Source organism: Convolutriloba macropyga, chromosome 13, assembly GCF_964194025.1.
Source record: "Convolutriloba macropyga chromosome 13, txConMacr16.3, whole genome shotgun sequence".
Taxonomy (NCBI): domain Eukaryota; kingdom Metazoa; phylum Xenacoelomorpha; order Acoela; family Convolutidae; genus Convolutriloba; species Convolutriloba macropyga.
The window spans coordinates 21,013,707-21,037,809 of NC_134480.1; the positions used below are offsets into that span (position 1 = coordinate 21,013,707).

At 34.1% G+C, this 24,103-nt stretch overlaps 1 protein-coding gene across 1 annotated transcript in view; it reads right to left on the bottom strand.

Annotated features, from left to right (window-relative positions):
* Positions 1-10,693: 10,693 nt before the first annotated feature.
* LOC142351884 (uncharacterized) overlaps positions 10,694-24,103 on the bottom strand; it is a 28,215-nt gene continuing 14,805 nt past the window's right edge. Inside the window, exons 3-4 of the mRNA XM_075404126.1 lie at positions 21,497-21,609; positions 10,694-11,033 (exon numbers count right to left, since the gene is read on the bottom strand). Of these exons, the coding sequence (XP_075260241.1) occupies positions 10,786-11,033; positions 21,497-21,609 (361 nt within the window). The 3' untranslated portion in view covers positions 10,694-10,785. The remainder of the gene's footprint in view (positions 11,034-21,496; positions 21,610-24,103) is intronic.

Here is a 24,103-nt window from a genome sequence, read left to right on the forward strand (position 1 = left end):
TAAAGTTGATTGTGATTTTTTGAGTTCTGTATTGGTTGTTATTTTGTTGTCGGATGACTTATAATAACTATCGGCGGTTCCAATTGGCCATCTATGTTAAATTTCAGTGTATAATATTATTTTTTAAATTGGACACTTATTGTTATTATGACATTTAAAAACATCTATTGTAAAAAAACTACTTAATTTTTGTGCTTTGACGCTTTTTATCTTATTTCTGTCAACCCGTAGATTAATCTCAGCATAAAAGTTGTATTCTTTTTCTAGTGAATTAGAAACTGATTTTCACTTCCAATTTGAGTTCTCAGGGATAGTTTTCTGGATTCGATACTACGAGTTTTGAAATTTTTTTTATTGATTAGACTTTTGGCAATTCTGATGTTTTTTCATGTCGTGTCATAAAATCAGCTTAATGAGAGGTCGCGCATTACAATAATGCACTTGAACAAAAGCACTGTATCTTTATATCTATTTCATAGATTTTGATTTTAACAATTCAATTTTTTTATAACAGTCCAGTTAAGAAATAATTGAAATCATTTTTCGCCTAATTGCTCTTACTTTTAGTTGTAGTACAACATATTTCCAATAATGACACGTCTTGATGGCTTCCTACGGAGAGATAATTGAATCTATTTAATGAGTCAATTAGTAGGCTAGTCTCAATAATCAATGATTGTATTTGCTTCCTTGAGATGAAAAATAATGTACAAAGCGGGTTAATGTTCAAACGAATTGTTTCTTGACTTCTATGTTAAAAGATTTCAGAAACAATCGCAGTTTTTGAATATTTGCTCGAATTTGAGTTCAGGTTCTGGTGTATTGTCACATTAGAACACCAAAGGCAGGCAGGATTGGACTTTAATGCAGATGCTATTAAACACATAAAATTTTATATTAAAAAATTACTTTTATGGAATTTAAAAGCTTACGATTTTGAACCTGGATGTCTTCGACACTGTTTTTTAGCAATTATGAATAGAATATTTGTCTGGAATTTTTCTCTGCTAGTCGTAAGACCATTTTTAGCAACGAAAGGTTTCACCGGCGTCCTTTGACCCTGAAAAGAAAAGTTTTATTGATTTCAGTTGTTAGCTATTTGATTTTTTTTTACAAAAATCATAAAAATATTTTTTGACTTTGTCTTTAGGTTTTTTTTGTATGCTTGATACCCAGTCTAGTCTCATAATGTGCAGGTCGAACATTTTTTGTCGAAAAACAAGCTAAATTGTTGTTTATATAATTTTTGTTATTCCATTTTGCCTTTGTTATTAAGCTTTTTTTTAACAATAAGGTGGACGTTCGCGATTAATGTTTGTTGTTATTTGAATTTGATTCTTTTTTCTCGTATTCTTATTAGTGGCAGATCTTATCCATAATCAAATGCGTCGTTGCCTAATTTGCTTCATGTTTTGAGTTTAACTTGAACTTTTTATTCACTCACCCAATTTTTTCTAAAAGAATGTGAATTTTTTGTAAGTTTTCTCTCCCCCTTATTTGGAATGCAATTAAGTCAAAATTGTGGCCGAGCGACGTCAAGATGTTATATGTGAACTCACATTTCAAGGCATCCCTGGTCTGATTATATAAAGAGATCTGTGGAGAAATTATATTTTGTATTTTCTTTTTTAATTTGTTGTCAGATTTCCGTACGTTTGAAGCGATAAACTGATTTTCTATGACTGCTATATCTAAAAGCTTTCAATTAAAAAAATCCATTCTAATCCACAAATGTGGTCAAAGCGCTCAGAAAAACAATCAGTAACTTAAAACTGCCCATTGGAAAAACCTTTCTATAGTCTCGTTCAACTCTAAAATGAAAAAAATTTTGGTGATAGCATCAATGAAAACTGACACAACGTTTCATAAAAGGGATCAATATTCCATTTCTTTTGAAATTTAAAAATCCACAGAATTCTTTAATTTTTTTATACCTAATATGCCGAAACTTTGTTGCATGCTAAGCAACGAACTAACTGATGAAACGTACTAATAGAACTGAGTATATCAACGCAAGCAAACATAATTAAGATTCCTTCGGAGTGAAACCATACGCATCGGACTGGTCATTACAAAGTTGTTTGTTTTCAGTCTTCTGGACTAAGGATATAAGCAGACGTGCTCTGCTGATAATAGCAGAAATGGTAATATATTTTAAAAATCTTCGTTTTCACCTTCAATCGGGTAATTGCATTAGAAGGTAACGAAGAACGCCATAGCTTTGCTTATGCATAAAAGTTGTCTCTTCAGTTTTTACTGGAAGAACATATCCAAAAGATTTTGTAATGCCTTAAAAGCAAAAAAGTTGGCCTTAACTTTTATCACATTGCAGACAATATTGTCACAAGAACAGTTACAAAGTTTTACATTTTTAAAAAATTTAAGTATTTTGATTCAAAGTTTTCTGATTCTGATCAAAAATAAAGCTTGTTTATCAGTAAAATTCTTGAAAATTGTTGATATTGGAGACAGAGGTCTTAATCTTAACTCCATAATTCATAAAAAATTTTCTGAACTATTACTGAGAGAATTTCTTGAATTTCTAGAAAAATAATAATGAAACCATTCTTCTAAGTTTTTTAGTTATCTGCTGGAAAAACCCACTCTAGGAACAGTGGCTTCTTTGTTTTGTCTCACTGCTAACGTTTTAGGATCTTGTTTTAGTGATCTTCGTTCTCTGTTGTGCATCTTTCACAATCGATCGATTAGAAAAAAATCCATTTTCTAAAGTCTTTTTTAAATATAGTCATCTTAATAAAAACAAAGCTTAACTTTGATGAAGAAAACTGCAGATTAAATTCTTATTGATTCAAAGTTGAAAAAAAATTGTCATCTCAAAATTTTGCTTCCTGGCGGCGCATATTTAAAATGACGAAAAAATTCGAAAAAATATACATGTGAAGTAAAATTTCAGATGTAAATACATGTGAAATGAAATACATGTGAAATAGTCATTTCCTATGTGATAAATACAAAATGATGACCATATGTAAATTTGCCAATGAAATGCGCAATCGAAGCGCGCTAGGTAAACAATTTTGCAAAAGTCAGTCTTTTTTTATACATCTCAATGCCTCAGTTATTGCTGTGAAGTAAAACTGCAGGAAAAATCAATAAAGAGTTTTCCTGTATGACATCAAAAAAGGAGAGTTAAGATGATTGAGTTTTCTGTAACGAATTTTTTTTTCTTGCTTCGATGATTCACAGGTTGTAGTTATTAATTTATCTTTTAATAACCAAAGCAATATATTGAATTTCAAACAAACCTTGATTACATTTTTTGGTAACCGGTGAGTATTTATTATTCAGTTTCATTCAACTACTGTCCAGCCAACGTTGTTTTATCTATATTTGAAATGACCTCTTTACTTTTCATAAAAGGGATCAATATTCCATTTCTTTTGAAATTAAAAAATCCGCAATTTTTACTGGAAGAACGTATCCAACAGATTTTGTACTGCCTTAAAAGTAAAATTTGGCCTTAAATTTTATCACATTGCAGACAATAGTGTCACAAGAACAGTTACAAAGTTTTACATTTTTAAAAAATTTAAGTGTTTTGATTCAAAGTTTTCTGATTCTGATCAAAAATAAAGCTTGTTTATCAGTAAAATTTTTGAAAATTGTTGATATTGGAGACAGAGGTCTCAATCTTAACTCCATAATTCATAAAAAATTTTCTGAACTATTACTGAGAGAATTCCTTGAATTTCTAGAAAAATAATAATGAAACCATTCTTCTAAGTTTTTTAGTTATCTGCTGGAAAAGCCCACTCTAGGAACAGTGGCTTCTTTGTTTTGTCTCGCTGATAACGTTTTAGGATCTTGTTTTAGTGATCTTCGTTCTCTGTTGTGCATCTTTAACAATCGATCGATTAGAAAAAAATCCATTTTCTAAAGTCACTTTTAAATATAGTCATCTTAATAAAAACAAAGCTTAACTTTGATGAAGAAAACTGCAGATTAAATTCATATTGATTCAAAGTTGAAAAAAAATTGTCATCTCAAAATTTTGCTTCCTGGCAGCGCATATTTAAAATGACGAAAAAATTTGAAAAATAAACATATGAAGTAAAATTTCAGATGTAAATATATGTGAAATGAAATACATGTGAAATAGTCATTTTCTATGTGATAAATACAAAATGATGACCATATGTAAATTTGCCAATGAAACGCGCAATCGAAACGCGCTAGGTAAACAATTTTGCAAAAGTCAGTCTTTTTCTATACATCTCAACGCCTCAGTTATTGCTGTGAAGTAAAACTGCAGGAAAAATCAATAAAGAGTTTTCCTGTATGACATCAAAAAAGGAGAGTTAAGATGATTGAGTTTTCTGTAACGAATTTTTTTTCTTACTTCGATGATTCATAGGTCCTATTTATTAATTTATTTTTTAATAACCAAAGCAATATATTGAACTTCAAACAAACCTTGATTACCTTTTTTGGCAACCGGTGAGTATTTTTTATTCAGTTTCATTCAACTACTGTCCAGCCATCGTTGTTTTATCTATATTTGAAATGACCTATTTACGCAAAAGTTTTCTTAGGCGCTATCTAAACCTTCTATCTAAACTTTAAAGAAATCGCAATTTAGAAAATTGTTAATAATAAAACTCTAATTTTTGTATGTAACTATTTGGTAAAAAAAAGTTGTATTGGCTATCTCTGCTTCAATTTTAATTATATCTCCCCTTTGATGCTAAAAATCAAAACTCCAGAATTAATTAGGTTCAACCAAATCAAGTCTCGTTTTGAGTTTTCGCATCTAGTGGAAGTTTTAGTGAATGTTTTCATGTGCGAATTTTGCCTTAAAATACAGCGCGTTTGAATATGGGTTGGTGGTAAAACTGCCACTATTCCTGCAAGCGCGTATATCACCCCTGGCTAAACAAACTGTTGTATGGATAGAAAAAATTGTGGTTATCCCCGTGTTAATAATTTCGTCGGTTTCAAGCATAAGAACTCGTCACTTTGCGTCGTTTTTACTTCGCCAAAACCGGTGAAAGCCTTTATGTTTGTTTCCTCGATTTGATTGGTTTTCTTCGGTATTTTAACGTAAAAAGCGTTGGTTTTTGTCGGTTTCAAACGAAAGAAGCTTCGGTTTTTGTCGGTTTCAAAATGTAAGAAGCGTCGGTTTTCGTCGGTCTCAAAACGTAAGAAGCGTCGGTTTTCGCCGGTTTCAAAACTCAAGAAGCGTCGGCTTTTGTTGGTTTTAAACCTACGAAGCGTCGGTTTTCATCAATTTTAAACGTACAAAGTGTCGGTTTATGGCGCTCCAAATGTACGAAAAAATCGGTTTTTGACATAAATTAGCTGATATTATGTCGAAAGTATCTCAAGTCAAGCTGAAAAACCGACTTTATATTTTTTCTAGTACATGTCTTTGATACCTTCCTAATTGGTTGAATTGAGCGTACACAATGTGAATATTTGAATCGCATAATTTTTGACCGCACGAAGGTGGCATTAAAATATTGGTTGCCCTAAAGCCGCGTACAAGTTTTTGATGGCACAAAAGTTTCACAAAAATTTGGCCGCACTGAGGTCTGATCAGAGGCTTGTTGGGCCTGGATTGGCTTGGCTACAGTTGCAAAGAAGTCGCACATAAACACTGTTGCGCCAATTTCTGACAAGAGGTGATTTCGGTCTGAAACGATCTGAGCAGAGTTAGAAGTTCGAGGATAGTCTGATGAGAGCTAGCTGGGGTCTGGGACCTTGACTTGGGTACTAAAACTAATAAGATGATGACTCCATTACAAGAGTAGTTCTTTTTTATCAGCAAAACTCTTGAAAATTGTTGAAATTGGAGACATAATCCTCAATCTTAACTCCATAATACATAAAAAAATTTCTGAACCATTACTGGGAGAATTTTTTGAATTTCTTGAAAAATAATAATGAAACCACTCTTCTTAGTTTTTAGTTATCTGCTGGAAAAGCCCACTCTAGGAAAAGTGGCTCCTTTGATTTGTCTCACTGATAACGTTTTAGGATCTTGTTTTAGTGATCTTCGTTTACTGTTGTGCATCTTTCACAATCGATCGATTAGAGAAATAATCAATTTTCTAAGGTCACCTTTAAATATTGTCACCTTTATAAAAACAGAGATTAACTTTGATGAAAAAACTGCAGGTTAAATTCTTTTTTATTCAATGTTAAAAAAATTGTCATCTCAAAATTTTGCTTCCTGGCAGCGCATATTTAAAATGAAAAAAAAATTCGAAAAAAAACACGTGAAGTAAAAATTCAAATGAAAATACATGTTCAATAAAAATCATGTGAAAAAAACCAGTCTTTTTCTTTGTGATATACACAAATTCATGACCATATGTAAATTTGCCAATGAAATGCGCAATCGAAACGCGCTAGGTAAACAGTTTTGCAAAACTCAATTTTTTCCATACATCTCAATGCCTCAGTTTTTGCTATGAAGTAAAACTGCAGAAAAAAACAATAGAGAGTTTTCTTGTTTGACAACCATCAAGGAGAGGTAAGATGAATGAGTTCTTTGTAACGAATTTTTTTTTTCTTATTTTGATGACTCATAGTTTATAGTTATTAATTTATCTTTTAATATCCAAAGCAATATGTCGAATTTCAAACAAACCTTGATTACTTTTTTGGTAACCGGTTAGTATTTAATATTCAGTCTCGTTCAACTACAGACCAGCCAACGTGGTTTCATCTATATTTGAATTGACCTCTTTGTGCAAAAGTTTTCTAATTCGCTATCTAAATATTCTATCTAATTTTTTTTAAAAAAATCACAATCTAGAAAATTGTTAATCATCAAACTCTAATATTTGTATCTAAATACTTGATAAAAAGAAGTTGTATTGGCTATCTCTGCTTCAATTTTAATTATAATTCCCCTGGGATGCGAAAACTCAAAACTCCAGAATTAATTAGGTTCAACCAAATCAGGTCTGGTTTTAAGTTTTCGCATCCAGTGGAAGTTTTAGTGGATGTTTTCATGTGCGAATTGTGCCTTAAAATACAACGCGTTTGAACCAGGGTTGGTCGTAAAACTGCCACTATTCTTGCGGATTGCAAGCGCGTATATCACCCCAGGCTAAACAAACTGTTGTATTGATAGAAAAAATTGTGGGCATCCCCGTGTTAATAATTTCGTCGGTTTCAAACATAAGAAATCGTCGCTTTTCGTCGTTTTTACTTCGCCAAAACCGGTCAAAGCTTTTATGTTTGTTTCCTCGATTTGATTGGTTTTCTTCGGTATTTTAACGTAAAAAGCGTCGGTTTTTGTCGGTTTCAAACGAAAGAAGCTTCGGTTTTCGTCGGTTTCAAAATGTAAGAAGCGTTGGTTTTCGTCGGTTTCAAAACTCAAGAAGCGTCGGTTTTTGTTGGTTTTAAACCTACGAAGCGTCGGTTTTCATCGTTTTTAAACGTGCGAAGCGTCGGTTTATGGCGGTTTCAAATGTACGAAAAAATTTGTTTTTGACATAAATTAGCAGATATTATGTCGAAAGTATCTCAAGTCAAGCTGAAAAACCGACTTTATATATTTTCCAGTATATGTCTTTGATACCCTCCTATTGAGCGTATACAATCTGAATATTTGAATCGCATAATTTTTGGCACCACGAAAGTCGCATTTAAATATTGGTCGCCCTAAAGCCGCGTACAAGTTTTTGATCGCACAAAAGTTGCACAAAAATTCGGCCGCACTGAGGTCTGATCAGAGGCCTGTTGGGCCTGGATTGGCCTGGCTACAGTTGCAAAGAAGTCGCACATAAACACTGTTGCACCAATTTCTGACAAGAGGTGATTTCCGTCTGACACGTTCTGAGCAGAGTTAGAAGTTTGACGATAGTCTGATGAGAGCTGGCTTGGGTCTGGGACCTTGAACTGGGTACTAAAGCTGATAGGATGATGACTCCATTACATACACCGACGCTTCTTACGTTTGGCGTTGACAGCTCCCATGAAGCCTACGCTTCGTACAGCAATACCGACGATTTCGACAAAACCGAAAAAAGCCGACGCTTCTTACCAGTAAAACCAATTAGTCCGCCAAAACCGACAGAAATCGACAAAAACCGTCAAACATCAACACTTCTTTCAAATAAAACCGATGAAACCGAAAAAAAATCGACAAAAACGACTCTTTGTATATCGTTTTTGTCGGTCTTTCTCAACACGGGTCGGCCGGACCAACCAGATCCGAACAATTGTACGGGCTAAAATAAGAAGACTGAAAAATTAGTGCAGACCAGACGGCCGAAAACAATTTCAAATGGGAACCAAAGAGAATGTTCTACAGGCTATGATCTCGGTTGCAATTGGAATATTATGTGATAGTAGGTAGTATTTTCAGTTATTTGACATCACAATATAGGAATTTTGAATGGCCGATGATCTATCTGCCGATGATCATGAATGGCCGATGATCATCACAATATAGGAATTTTAAATAGCCGATGAAATTTAATTTGATTTACTTCTCAATTGATTTCTTTTAAATCATTGAAAGCCGTGTGTTACAAACATTGTCCCTCTATTGTTCCTCTTTATCTATCTAAATAGTTCTTCTTAAATAGCTGAACAGCGATAAATTGCGTGAACTATCCTACTGTCTTTTAATAGAAGTTTAAGAGAATTTTTTGAAAAGTTTTCAAGACAAGTTCAAAGCATTTTTCAAATACTTAGATTGTATGAAAGTTTTGAATAACGTTAGAAAAATATATAATAACTCACAAGTTAACATAAAATGAAAAAAACTGTTTTTTTCTGACAACGACAATATTTAAATTTATAAATAAAGCACGCCATTATGACGAATCTGAGTTATCAAACAAATTTGAGTACAAAAATTGCCCTGAACATGAGGAGAAAAAGTTCTTTTTACCATATTACAATGGTTCAGCCATCATATCTGAAGATTTCCTTGTAATATCTGAAGTTTGCTCTCAAAGAATTCCAATTTGTCACATGAATGTGGTTTTCTATAGGGTTAATAGAAGACCCGATATGAATCGAAAACTTTAACTAATGTACTACTAGTAAAGTTATGATTACACATTTGTAAGGTTTTAATTATTACAGGGTTCAAATACGTTGATAGCCCTGGTAAAGACCGGATGGTTAACTTGTAAGGATTTCCAAGTTTGTTGCAAAAAGATGGTTAACCTGTAACGTTTTGGAAGTTCCCAGCAAAAGATGGTTCTCTTGTAAGACCTAAAAAGTCGAATGGTTAATTTTTAAGATCTTACAAGTCAAAGGGCTAGCATCTAAAGTTCTTGCGAGTTCGTTCCAGTCCAGCGCAACTGTGTTTGGTTAATTTATTTAGCCTTCTATCTTTTAGCGGAGAACCGCGTGGAAAACAGTTGCTCAGTTTGTATACCATAGTGCGAAGTTGACAAAAAGTTATTTTCCAATTTTGTCAATTTTATCAAGTCAATAGGTCCTTTTGCAATTTAGTTATAGAACAAGCTTGATCTCAATGCTTATCATTATTTGCATTTCATGGCTAAAAGTTTTGCCGCAATAAAATTTTGCCCAACTTTCTTTTTTTCAGAGTGTTCTTGAAAGTTTATAAACTTTTCGACTTTGATTGAAGTTTCATCTCCACTTGCGAGCACTTTTCTCAAGAGTTGTTTGCCTATAATTGATGTTTTTGACATTTCTGAATAATGACAAGTCTCAGATGCTTCCTCTTGAAGTAGAACTGAACTTTTTAACTTCAGAAGACAATTGATGATTTAAATGACGTTGCCTATGCCCAAAAATGACAAGTTATTTTGAACTTTTCGCTATTTCCACTTTTTCTCAGCTTATTAATTAGTCTCATAAATCGTGGTTTCTATTCACATTCTTGTAAAGTAATCAGTGAAAATTACTGGTTTTTGAGCTTCAAACGTCGTTTTTAAAACTTTTGCATTTCATTTTAAAAATTGGGAGTTGTTCTGGTCAGTGCGTTATTTTTGAGTTTTTGCGATTTTTGTGGTTTTCAGTCGCCTGTTTTTGTTGTTATTTTGTAGTCTCGCAATTAGTTTCACTGAAAACAGGTGATAATGGCTTCTCAATCAATTGCATGTAAATCCATCTGATATTTATAGGTCCCAAACGCAGGTCTCAAAGTGAATGACAGGTTCCAATGGTCCTCTAATGCGGCAAACGCGGCAATTATTTTTGAACAGTATGTGAATTTTTGAATGTTTCCATTCACTTCCTCTTTTGGTTGTCAAAATGTGGAAGAACAGGGTCGGAACAAAGTGTGCAAACGTGCATTACCAAGCCTCCTTGTTGGCTGATAAGACTAGAAATGACCTTAAAACTTGTTTCATCAAAAACAGGGGATTAAATTGTACCAAAAGCATCGACAGCCTAATCAATTGCTACTATTTTTTAAGGTCTGCATCATGGGCTTATTTTAAAGGTTGATCTTTTTTAAACACGAACGAAGCAATGTCTGGATCTTGAACTTTTTCGGTCTGCCTGAGTCTTTTCATAACTTGAACGGGCCGAAGTCGGGATCACATGTTTTTTTGGGCTGGACGGGTCTTTTCATAAGGGTGAACGCACCAAATTTTTGAACGAGCCAAAGTCTGGATCATAGGTATTTTCGGTCTGCCTGGGTATTTTCATCAGCAAAATTTATCTGGATGGGTCTTTTCATAGGTCATTTTGAACGAGGGCCTCAACTTGGGTGCAATAGGGTTTTAAAATATCGGGTATATGATATTATATTCTACTGGCAGGGAAAAGATCCGAGAGATTGGAGAAAGAGGGGAAACAACAATTATTTAACATTTGTTGCATTTAATCAGATGAGCTACTGGGGTTGACTTCTTCACTTGGGGTGTACTTGGGGGGCATCAGAGGTGCCTGGTTGTTCACAGCCTGAGCCTGAATACCAAAAGGGACCATAGCGGGCGATGAAGTGGTATCCAAAGCCGGGTTCGTACCTGCAACTGGAGGGAATTGCACCTGCATCGGCGGGTAGTACCCTGGGGGAGCGGGTGCAATCCCTGCCTGCATTGAATAGTGAACTGCTGCTGCCGTTGTATCTGCAAAATATATGAAGTTTCTGTCTTAGAGAAGTTTTCTTAACGAGATCACATTCTGCTTTTTCATTTTTGTCGTATGGGCATACTTTTAAATTATTAATTTAGTTCCTAAATTTCAATCTCATTCCATATTGGTACTTTTGTTGTCTCAATTCCTTCAGTTAGCCATTCATACAACAAGACAGGTGATTCATCATAGTTATTTCACAGACAGTGTTTTGCGGTTCTAATTCTGTTCATTTTGTAAAAATTTCCATTTCCGTTTTGATAGGCATGATTATAATGTGGTTTAATATTGTTCATAGTTTGTTCAATCTCAATTTCATTCCCTCAATTTGTGCTGCCAAAACTCGGTTGGTAATTCAACTTGTCAATTGATCCGTGTTTTGATAACTCAAATAGAAAGTGGTATTTCTCGTCCCGAAATCCAAGTTAAAAATAGCATTTTCGACCAAGCAGTATTTGAAGGCGCTTTGGCAACGCAAACTCTAATCAAACTCAATACCCGGGTCGAGAAAAAATCGGAAAAATATGTAAGATAAGCGGTGAAAAGTTAGCTTTTTCACCGCAAATTTCGTACATAATTTTGCGGTGAAATGAGGTGAATGCTGTGAAATTATGTAAGATCACCGCTAGAGTAAGCGGTGATCTTACAAAAATTCACCACAATTCACCGCTAAAATATGTAATTTCACAGCTTAATTTTAAGCGGTGAAATTACATATTTTAGCTGTGAATTGTGGTGATTTTTTGTAAGATCAAAAAAAAAATTTTAAGCGGTGAAATTACATATTTTAGCGGTGAATTGTGGTGAATTTTTGTAAGATCACCGCTTACTCTAGCGGTGATCTTATATAATTTCACCGCATTCACCGGATTTCACCGCAAAATTATGTACGAAATTCGCGGTGAAAAAATTAACTTTTCACCGCTTATCTTACATATTTTTCCGATTTTTGCGGTGAATTTTTATATGATCACAGCTTACTCAAGCGGTGAACTTACATAATTTCACCGCATTTCACCGCAAAATTATATACGAGACTTGCGGTGAAAAAATCTTTTCACCGCTTAGCTTACATATTTTTCCGATTTTTTGCGTTCAGATTTTTGCTGCAGTAAACTTGTCTTAGCTTTTGCATGGGCCTTTTTAGCTTCTTTGCAGACTAGAGCCGGCGCATTACTGCGCTCCACACTTTTTCCCAAGCGGTGAATTTATGTAATTTCACCGCTACATTCAGCGGTGAAATTATGTAATTTCACCGCTACCAGGCGATTAAGTTTTTTTCACCTCATTCACCGCCTGATTTATGTAATTTCACCGCATTCACCGCTTATCTTACAAAATTTTCCGCATTCACCGCTTATCTTACATAATTTTGCGTTGAATGCCGGTGACGCCTCAACCCAGGTAGTTAGACTTTTGATCCGCAATTTTCAAACTATAACCTTAAAAGATAATTTTTTTCCTTAGTTTTAATCCTGATTCAAAATTTTTATCGCAGAAAAAATACGGGAATGCGTAAATCGGCATATTTTAGATCCCTAACTTGTGGTAGGTCAGAAATAGCAGTTGTGAAATGGGCCAATGAGTAAAAACTTATTACGTATAGGTTGTGACTGAGCAAGAAGATTTAAGCATTACTAATATTGATTCATGGGGCTGGGTTGCTAATGCCGCATTCAAAAATGCAGACTGAAGTATGAATCATCCGAAGCTGATCTTTTCTGTATCAACATTTTCCTTTTTTTTCATATCCCGACCGGAACGTCTTTCAAGTCTTGATCAGTGCTTCGCCAATCAATTGCAGGTCTTGAGATAGCAGATCAGTACTCATCGCGTCTTGTTTCAAGACTCAAGAAGTGTCAAGACTTGTCAAGACCTCACCGAGATTTGTCCAAGACTTGCTTAAGACTTGTCAAGTCTTTTCCGAGACTGATTCGAGACTTGTTATGTCTTGGACAAGACTTAGGACTTCATTGATGACTCAACAAATCTAAAAATATACATCATCAGCGCTCAGTTTAAGTGCTGATTGATTCAGTGCTGATTATGATTTGACGCTCACTCCAGGTACGCAGCAGGGGCCTGACAACATAAATTATCTCTACGGCATAATTATGCAACGACAAATGAGGCATCTTTTGTCTTCATTCGTTGTAATTAATAAAAAAGTAAATAAAATAGTAACTCTAAGAAATCACCGATTTTCATGTACTTTTAAATCTCTTAACTAAAATTTTCGTTGCACAAATCGCTTCCAGCGAACTCATTGAAATGAAATTGGAACAAGTTAAAATAAATAAATTAGTTTTCAGCATCTTGGTTTGGCCCTAATTTTGAAGATTCATTTACTATTCAAGTCATCTATCGAAAATCAATTTACTTAATAGCAGTAAGATCTGAATTTCTCTAAAGCATCTTTCTAAAAGAATACTCTAGAACCATGTAAATCGAATAAGATTGCACAACGTCAAAATAGTATAACTTTGCCTTTTCTTTGCTTCAGAAACGAAACAATTTAATCCCATCTTTTTGTTGTCCTTCAAAAAACACTATAATTTTTTTGCATCCAGAAATGTCCTGCAAATACTTATATCAGGCTTCAATAAACAAATTTAAATCAATTTTGTCTGTCCCATTAGTTTTTTTGTCGAAATATAAGGGATCTGATAGAGCCAATTCGTGCCCAAACGCTAAAATACCCTACCTAGTTAGATTTCCTATGTATATTGATAAATATGGGTCCTATTTAGCATAAATTCATTTAACAAAACTTTTTTAAAACATTTTGTAAACACGCAGGACTTAAACACGCTGGTATTCTACATTCAGAGTTTTTTCTAGACTTTTTTCATGCAAAATCTTAACTAATTCGCAGGCCAAGAGACAATTCGCTTTTGCAGAACATTGAGGGAAAAAATGAGGCAAATTATTATATATAAACCAACTATGACATAATCACCTAAAACTCTGAACTGATTTTGTTTTCAATTCATAGCTCAAAGTCCATTAGCAAAAAAGGTTCTTTTTGTTGACAGATTTTGGTTGAAAACCTTATCAACTATGGTAGTTAACTGATTCGAGGAAAAAAAGTGAAAATGTCCTCGCGAGAGTTGACATTTTTTTGAAACAGTGAATTCTTTTCTTAAAAATTTAGTTTTCTCTGTCTTAGGTTCTCCGGAAATTTTCCGTTTAAAGTTATAATTCGTTTGTTCAAGTGTATCAATGTTTGATAGACTTGATACACACTTTCACAAGCAAAAATCGGAGATTCCTCAACATATCCGCGAAATTGTTTCAATAAAGAGAATACATTCATTGATTATTGTGAATTTTTTTTTACGTATGACACCTTGGAAAATGTTTTGTTTCTAATGTGGAAATATAACTCAAATTTTCATATGAAAAAGTTTTTTGCAACGTTCAGTGTGTAACAAAAGTTTCACAATAATCTGTATTATCAATTTTTTTCAAACAAAACGCATAATCAGGCAATATCCTTTCATAAAAAAATTCGTTTGGCGGTTTAGTCTTCGACAAAATAAAAAAGAAAATAGCCGATCTTCTAAGCAATCGTTTTTCCGACCTGGATGACTATTATGAAGATCAATTGAAACGGATGAAAAAAAATTTTGGCTTCCAAAATTGTTTTTCAACTATAGATACTCTTCTAGATACAGTATAAATTTTCCGAAACTTAATCGATAAAAATTTTGTTGTTGCAATATTCATCGATCATTCTAAAGTTTTCCAATTGAATGCCACAAAAAACATTACTATCAAAACTAGGAAAATTGACTTTTCTGGAAGACGTTTAAGTCTATTGGATTATTTTCTTAGCAATAGGCAATAAACCAGTGTCAGCAAAATTTTTACCGATTAGATTACTATAAGAAGGTGTGTACCTCAGTGTAACACTTGGACCACTACTTTTTTCTCTTTATAAATGATATTCGCACAGGTCCACATAATTATTTCCAAATTGTTTAGTATGCTAGTGACCCGATTAATTATTCGAACGATCAACATGTTGATGGAGCAAACCACACACTGTACGAAACACACATTGTTTTTTTGCAGGCTTCAGAACAGACAAATTAATTTTTAAATCAAATAAAATCGTAGAACGGGATTAGTTGGAAAACAGGTTTAGAAGTCCCATTTTGTAAAGTACTTAGTGGTTAAATTTGACGCTTGTCAAAAATTCTATGAAAAAGCTGAAAAATTTGTTCAAAAAATCTAACTGTCATTAAATTTTTTTAAATTAACTTACTAGCGATGCTTCCACGCTCAAGATTTTTGTTATTAGAGTGTTTAGTTGTGTTCTCATTTAAAATGTTTGCCCAATTTTTGTCTAGACTAAGCGAGTCTTTTATTGGAACTCTGGAAAAAACTATAAAAATGAGTATTAAGAGTCTGCGGCAGTAATGAAAAAAAACATGCCGTTGAATTAATTGAAATAAAATAAAGTGTCATGCAATAAAGGATTCGAATTTAAAAGCAATTAGAAAAACCCTGCAAATTTTTCTCACCTGCCTTCGTGGTTTAAAAGTTCTTGCAATTCAAAGGATGGGCTCAAGACGTAGTATTGACGTCATTTCTGACTTTTCTACGAGCCAAATACGATTTTTTACATTGGCTGAACCTACAAAATCGGCATTTTTATATAGGCCCATCTTTCTTGCTTATATGTGGACTGAATGTACAGCAAAATCTACAGGAGACCAAAGAAAAATTGTAGGAATTCTTCGTTATTCTCGGTTTCGAACGTAAGAAGGATTCGGTATCGACACAAGAGAGAATCGGGATATTCTCTTACTTTAAAAAAAATACAATACCAAATCTATTTTACTTTTAAAAAACGACGATACCGACTTTTCACTGAAAACTTTTAGCCTTGAGGCGATGTAATGTGCGTTGAAGTTACAAATTGTCTGAGCTTGGTCTGAGGCTCTTTGGCCCTAAACCAACTCCAAGATGCATCTTTTTCCTATTACCTACTGCTTACAACTTCAAGTGACTCATTCACTGTGTATAGTGTAGAACCATCACACTATCACATTTCAAGAGCAGACCATCATCTCTTTAGTCAATAAATCCCCGGTTCTTTAGCACAAAAATCGTCGGTATCGTCGTTTTCTTCAAGCCAAAATCGACAAAGCTTCCTACGATTTTTAAATCGGCATTATATTGTTTGTCCGCTAATTAACATTAGAAAGATTCGGTATCGTCCTTTCTTAACTTAAGACAGATTCGGTATTGTCGTTTTTTGAAGGTAAGTGATATTCATTATGGTTGACAGAAATAGCATGGATTTTTCTGTTTTGGGTTTTAAAAGCAGATTAGTCCAGCAGACCAAACAGAAAGCGGTCTATTTGTTCGGTTTCGAATGTAACCAACCGTCATAAATTTGCTTGTAAACTGCAAAAAAGTATGTCAAAAACTCAGTGAATGTGAATTAAAGAACGGATTTCTCATCAATGTTCAACAACTATTTTACGATTTTTTCATTCAATTGGTTTGGTGAACGAGCTAAAGAAAAACTTTCGACAATTTTTGCATATTCTTTCAAAATTTTTCCCATGAAGTACGTTCGAAATTCTTGCAAAAAGACTCCATTCAATCTTGTTCGCCCAATTCGCCGTTGCAACAGCTTTTATTAGGAACTTTTGATGCGATTTGGAAAATTAAAGCAGCGATTGCCTAATTGTACCAAATTCACCACTAACTTCTGTAATAATCATGATGCAAAAGTTAGATTTGCTCGAGTGAATTTACCGGGATTTACTCAAATTTGACCTTTTTTAATGCCCATGTTTCAAGATGAAAGTTATAAGTGTGTGTGGACGTTTCTGGTAGTGAAATATTTGTCACAAATATCAATGATGACTACTTTTGAGCAAGCGTGGAGAATAATGACTAGAAGTATTATTCACTCTTCTCTACACGCCTTTCCAAATTGTCCGCGGCGTCAGTGAGGTCTTCGATTACTAACCACGATAGTTATTGACTTGTTAATTAGACAGAAATGGAAAAAAAACACTGCATGAAGGTCTTGAAATACATTCTAAAGAACTGAATGAATAACCAATACTCCACTAACTGACCAATTAATTGGTCATTGCAAATCAAACAGAACAACATAGTTTGATTACAACATAGAAAACAAAATAGAAAACAAAATAGCAGAGAAAAACAAATTGGCACAAAAAGCAAAGGTAAGAAAAACAAGAACTTGATACAAAAAACTGAAGATTCGAGATAGCCTATTGATAGTTGTAGTCAAAATGAAAGTTGTAATATGTACCCATGAGGGCGGGATCGAGCTCAAAAAAGTTTCATTTGAGCTCAACAAATTTAAAATTGTCTAAAAAATTTAGACAAATTTGAAAAAATCATTGCGAATTTCAATTATTTCACCAAACTTGTGTCTTTAAATCCTGTTATTCCTTGCTGAATGATACAAAATAACTAAATTTTTAGTTAGCAGGCATCTTTTCGCACATGTAATAGACAAAAATTGTCAAGACTTTGTTTTAACTTTGTATTAAATTAGCCAGAGTTGCAAAAAATTGATAAAGTTCTCCTAGCAAATCCCTTCAAATCCACTATTTCAGGCAAAAAAAATGCCAAAAGCTTCCTTTGACCCCCAAAGATCGCAAATTTACCAAATTTTTTTAAATATAGAGAAAATGCAAATTTCATCAAAAAGTCGAGAAAATTTTTGTATTAATATATACAAAACCATATCATTAACGTTCAGATCTAATGGAAACTCATTGACAGATCATCAGAAATTTTATTGCCCCTAATGATCAAAAAACTTATCAATTTTAATTCAAAACTTGAAAAGGCAAAGCGCATTTTGACGAAAATTTGTTAAAATTCGAGACAGCAACATCTTGAAAACGAATCTGTTTTCAATTATAATTGCCATTATTGCATTTATATACCATAAACAATTTCAGAAGAACCTAAAGACAAAATTTTGGAAAGTAGTAATTTTTCCAAAAACAAAATTAGAATGTCTTTTTAACAAAAGCCGAAATTTGGGATATTAATATCCCCAAAACAATTTCCTAGAACACAAAAACTATTTCAAACCACAAAAAAATTTAATTGGCCCCTGAAAACAGAGAATTCGCAGAAATACGAAAAAAATAAAAACTTGAAAAAAATTGCAAACATTTTGAAAAAAAAATTGAGAAGCAAAATCACTGTAGTTTACTGTTTTTAAGGTTGCATTAAAAAAATAATTCTAAAAGCAGACACATGATTTATGGCTTGCAAAAGACTTTAATCACATGGGGACAAACGCTAATTTGAGACTTGTCTAACGAAAACTCAAAGTTTTATTAAAAACGAAAATTTGCATCATTTTGGTCTCAAATACTTCGAGAAATAATTTTTTCATCTCAAATTTAGATCTTCCCAGCTGTCTGAGCACGCTAAGCATTTAAAAGACTGCTGAAGCCAGAAATGCGCTTCAAATGAACCTCAATGCCCTCTGGGCTTTATAAGATCATACCGTTTTTGAAAGATTAAAGTCAGGGAAAATTGTGTCAAAAAAATTTGCAAAAAAAACATAGCAGGACAAGTCTTGGAATAGAATCCAAAGAGTTGAATTAAAGTAGGATAAAGTTAGAAATTTTGTTATCTGATCAGCGTATCAATTAACATTGGCAGCTAAAAGACAAGGAGTCCAAAAACGGGAGAAACTAAAACAACCAGACAAACTAAACAAAAATATAATCATTGCTATAAAAAATAATCATGAAGCGTTTATCTTGAAGGTCAAAATTATCCACAGAAAGTTACTCGTTAACCCACAAACAAAATTAAAAAAAAACAATAAAAAACGAAAATTGCAATTTTTTGTTAAATTTTTAAAATTTTGCAAAAATATTCTGTCCTGCTTCTCGAATCTTTCGAGTAACCCACCAGCGAGACTCCAAAAATATTATTTGCCTTTGAATATCGACAAACCAAGAAAATAGCAAAAATTTTCAAAAAGTTTGGAAAATCAAACTTTATTAAAATTTTGATAAAATTGCTAATATTGAAATCTTTAGAACCCTCCATTGTCTTCAGAAGTTCAGAAGTCATCCAATAACCCAAATTCAAGCCAAAAAAACTCAAACTTTGTCACAAAAAATACATATAGTGAGTGATAATAAAAAGATGAATAATACCGCATTGAAGCTACCAAATATTAGGTAACCTAATATCAAACTCTGGGTCTAAATAAACTCGAAAGCTACAATTTATTGCTACAAGAAAGACAACTACTACTATAAAGCTACAAGAAAAACAAGTTATATAGAAAAATGGTAAAGTTCATAATAATAAAATGATGAAAACTTTTTCATTACCACTAAAAAGCCTGCAATAACAGCTTTTGAAATCCCAGATAAGTTTTTTCGTCCAAAAAGTCAAAAAAAAATCGAAAAGGTTAGAAAAGGTTGCAAGTTTTATTTTTAAAAAAAACTGCTAAAATTTGTTATTTTAAAGTGTGGAAAATCATTCCAATACCACTGGACTAGAAAGTACACAGCAAACTGTTATCAAACCATAGAGGTGGTTCATTGGCCCCTAGGGCTAAACAAAAACTGGAAAAAAAACCATAAAACCTTCCGAAAAACATGAAAAAAAATTGTTAAAAATATTACAAATTATTCACAAGTAGCTTCCCAGTAGCTTCACAAATCTATGCACTTGAAGCACTACTAAACGCGGCTAAGGGTTGCTAATGAAACCTGATGCCCGCTGAGCTCTGCCTGTTTATCCCGTTTTGAAAGCACAAAGTCATGAAATTGTGTGAAAACATCTTACAAAAAAAGGCAGGGCCCCAATACAAACCAATTCACGGATTATAAAAAAATTAAAAAGCAGTAAAAGACCTGCTTTCAAAGAATGTCTATATTCAATTAAAAAAAAGAGACTAGCCTCAAAATGTGCTCCGAATGAGTTAGGAAAACAATTTAGAAAGAAAAACAGATAACAAACTGAAAAACGCTTTGAAATCAATGTCAAAATGCCGCATGTGATTAACATGCAAAAATCCATACAGCATATTTCTGTTCATTCACCGTCTTCTTATTCTAATTTAAAATTTGAGCAAAAAAGGCACGCTGCAAAACCACTCGCTTTTTCACTCTTTCTCCTTTTTCGGCGTGACCAAAACCATCACTTTAGCATAAACCAGAAAACCATGAAAATGTGTGAACAGATTTTTAAAAAAACACACAGCCGGAAGAATCACGAAAAAACCCCTAAATGTTGTCTCCGCCGAAACTGTTTTCGGATAATTGAACCATATAAGCACTAACAAACCGAACCAACCGAAAAAATGGAAAAATTCAGTTCCTTATATAATAGAACTGCACCGAGGAAAGATAACCTTTCCTGAAAATTCAAGATGAATAAAATTTTCAAGCAAAAGTAATAAAGCCAAAATAGACTCACAAACCTCTCTCATTATGACAAAAAATCGATAAAATTCAAGAAATCAACAAAAAGCAGTTAAAACTTACGGTTTTTAGTCAAATTTCTCAAAAAAACACTGTTTCATTCCTGTAAAGCTGTCCTCAATGGGCAAATAAAGACCGCCTGGCAAAATGTGTCTGTCCAATATCCACGGAAAGCAACAAAACGTAGCAAATGTTGATAAGTGGGGCCGTAATAGCCTAAAAATCCGCAAAATATCTGAAAAACAGCAAATTTGTTAAAAACTCGTATTAAGGATCAAAAACTCTCAAATGATTATCAAAACAATCCTAAACTATGAGTATAGAAAGACAGCACCGATACAATTCAATTCTTGGTTTATAAAACTAAATTTGTGATTAAATAGAGAAACTTCTCGCAGCACTAATGCGGATTGAAAACACAATGTCACAGCTTGCAAGAACAATTATTTCTCTGATTGGGTCTCAAACATTTACTAATTGATTTCGAGCAATTAAGTATGAAGCTAATTGAAAGCTCGAATCGAAGAGAATGATTAGGTTATCAACCAATAAAAGTGTCAAAATTCATGCTTTTCAGTCACTTTTGTCCACTGTATAGCTTTTTAATCGTGAACAACAACGACGTTATATGGGAATTTGTGACAAACTATTGTCACTGATATACACAAAATAATAACACTAAAATTAGCAAAAATCCCTTTTACAACGTAATGTTTGACAACATTCACTGTTTGTCTTAATTATGTTTAACAGTTTTCCCAACCGTTGATTTATTTCTAATTTCTTTCAATAAAATAAGCGGTGACTGTCCATACTTTCATATCATCTATCGTTTAAAAATGTATTTCCGCCGCTTTCATAACCTATACGGCATTCCTGGCATAATTTGATTGCAATCAATGCTAATCTCATACAGCTTTGCTCTGAATGGCGGTCTCATCAGCATAAAAAAAAGTGTCTGAACTGAATAGATCAGTACACTCTCTTACTATTGTTTCTCTTCCTCTTGACAAGAAGGAGAACTATAATAGCTGCGAACACACAACAGCCCAACACACAGACGGGTATTCCAAGACGATATGCATAGAACCCAAAGTTAGCCCTGAAAAAAACAAACACCCTTCATTTTGTCGCAACTTCAAGAGTCTCAGCAATATTCAATGTCAGAAAATGAGTTTCAAGGCCCGAAACAGGCGTAAGGAGTTATATCTGTGGTTGCGACGCAATTTGATGGTCTGGCTTTCCGTCATGTCCATACACATTTTGGTCACCTACGGTTGATCAGTGGCGTCTACCCCCCCCCCCCCCCCCAGGCAACCCGCAACCCGAGTCGCGGTGTCAATGCCATTCAACGCAAAATTATGCAAGATAAGCGGTGAATGTGGAAAATTTTGTAAGATAAGCGGTGAATGCGGTAAAATTATACAAATCAGGCGGTGAATGCTGTGAAAAAAACCTTTATCGCCTAGTAGCGGTGAAATTACATAAATTCACAGCTGAGAAAACCATCCGAATGGTATTTTGTTCAACGATGTTGAGATACATTTATTAAAAATCGCACGGAAAATTTACCCACAAATAATTATACATCTTTGTGACAAATTTTTAAGCGGTGAATTTATGTAATTTCACCCCTAGAGTAAGCGGTGAACTTACGCTTATCTTACAAAAGTTCAACGCGTATGTTTTACACAAAAATATGCTAGGTTTTAATGAGAAGAGGCGCAGTGCAAAAAGAAGTGGCTGACATGTCGGAGGTGAGAGGTTCGAATCCGTGCAAAGATGGTAACTTGTAGTAAGCGGTACAATGTGGTGAATTTTTGTAAGTTCACCGCTTGCTTTAGAGGTGAACTTACAAAATTTCACCGAATTCACCTAATTTCGCCGCAAAATTATGTACAAAATTTGCTTTGAAAAAAACAATTTTTCGCCGCTTATCTTATTTATTTTTCGATTTTCTCTCGACTCGGGAAGGAACGCTCAAACAAGGTGTTTATTTGGTTATATTTGTTTATAGGCCTCATTATTTCAACTGACGTTCTACGAGACAAAAGGTATAACTTACAATTTCATCTGCAAGGCGACGTGTTCCAAGAAAGGTGTAAGGTACGCACTCGGAACTACGCACATCATCTTTCAGATGCCACATTGCTATGATGCGTTGAGTGGATAAATTCTCCATTTAAAGTTTTTTTTGGGCAAGTTCAGCATCAATATTGTTAGTTTTCCACTTTTCAATTTTCTCAATGAGCTCTTTGTTTTGCACCAGCGAAGAAGTTACCCTTATCTCAAATGATCATGGCAGGAGTACCCCAGCGGGATACTCCAATAACAACTATTATAACAAAAAAAACGAACTTGCGTACATGAACATTGTAAGTCGTCCAAGAAGTGACGACCGGGAGTTAGGCAACCAATACCGTAAAATGAGCCAAAGTAATCAACACAATTTGTGGTAAAGGGATAGGAGGTCTACCAAGCACGTATAAGAGTTACAATTAAATGAACGCTGTGAGGAGCGTAGTTTTAAGATGACACAACGTTCCTTTTTTAGCCCACAGATAGTCATCGCCATGATGGTCATTTTTTACGTGGTTATGCCACATAAACACTTTTGCAAATAAATGGCGTGAGTCAAAAGAATAATGGGATATTTTGCAACAAAATCAGTTCCGACCGACCATTTTACTGCGGCCAGCCAATTCCCTTAGACCACTTAGTCCAACAAAAGGAGAGAAAGGAGCAGTGCGGCTGCTTCGTATAAACATTTTTTTCCCGGACATCTTTTCTCTCTGCAGTATTATCTTTCCACAAGACACTTGAGGTGACACTCAGCTTCGTTAAACTAAGTGGGGTCTACTATACTACTGTCCGCATTACGGTAGTATTCATGGGAGGGTAGCAGCCGGAGAGCGTATGCTGTTGTTCGTCGCAATTTTTGATAAGAACTTATTTTATAGAATGAAATTAGTTGCCGGGCGGTTCTTTTTTGATGTGTCAGTTTTGTCGTTTTTTTGTTACAAAACCGCGTTTGTTGTTATTAGGTACTTCAGTGATTGCTTGGAACGGGAATTGCTTGGTAGCCAAGAACTCTTGTTCCCCGGCTAAGATATTTGATAGCAAAACTTAAGCGAACATGCCACGAGTACCGGCGTCTGCCGGGTAACCACTAGACGCAACATGTGTCCATTTGTACCCACGCTAGTGTATTCTAAGATCTCGCAAACGCGGTTTGCAAAAAAATATTGGGCGTTTGGTTGTCGAGTTAAGCCATAGAAAAATTTTAGTGCCCTCGGTCCACATGAATACCTTGATTAAATTTACTGTGAGAGCTCGATTGCTATCGTGTTTCAATTGAGCGGTCAATAGCGCTGCATGTAGTTCCATCTTTGGAACTGCCACCAACTTCCGATTTGCTACGCAAGCTTTACTCAGTAAAAAACAAGCTCCGTGTAGGGCCAAAGCGATGTAGTTATTCGAGCTCGGAGAGTCTCAAGGCACTGAAAGCTTTTTGCGAACTATTGCCAACAAATGTATTTCCGGGTTTTCAAAGGTTCACGAAAAGTAACTTCTCGCTATTATGTTTTTGGAAGACT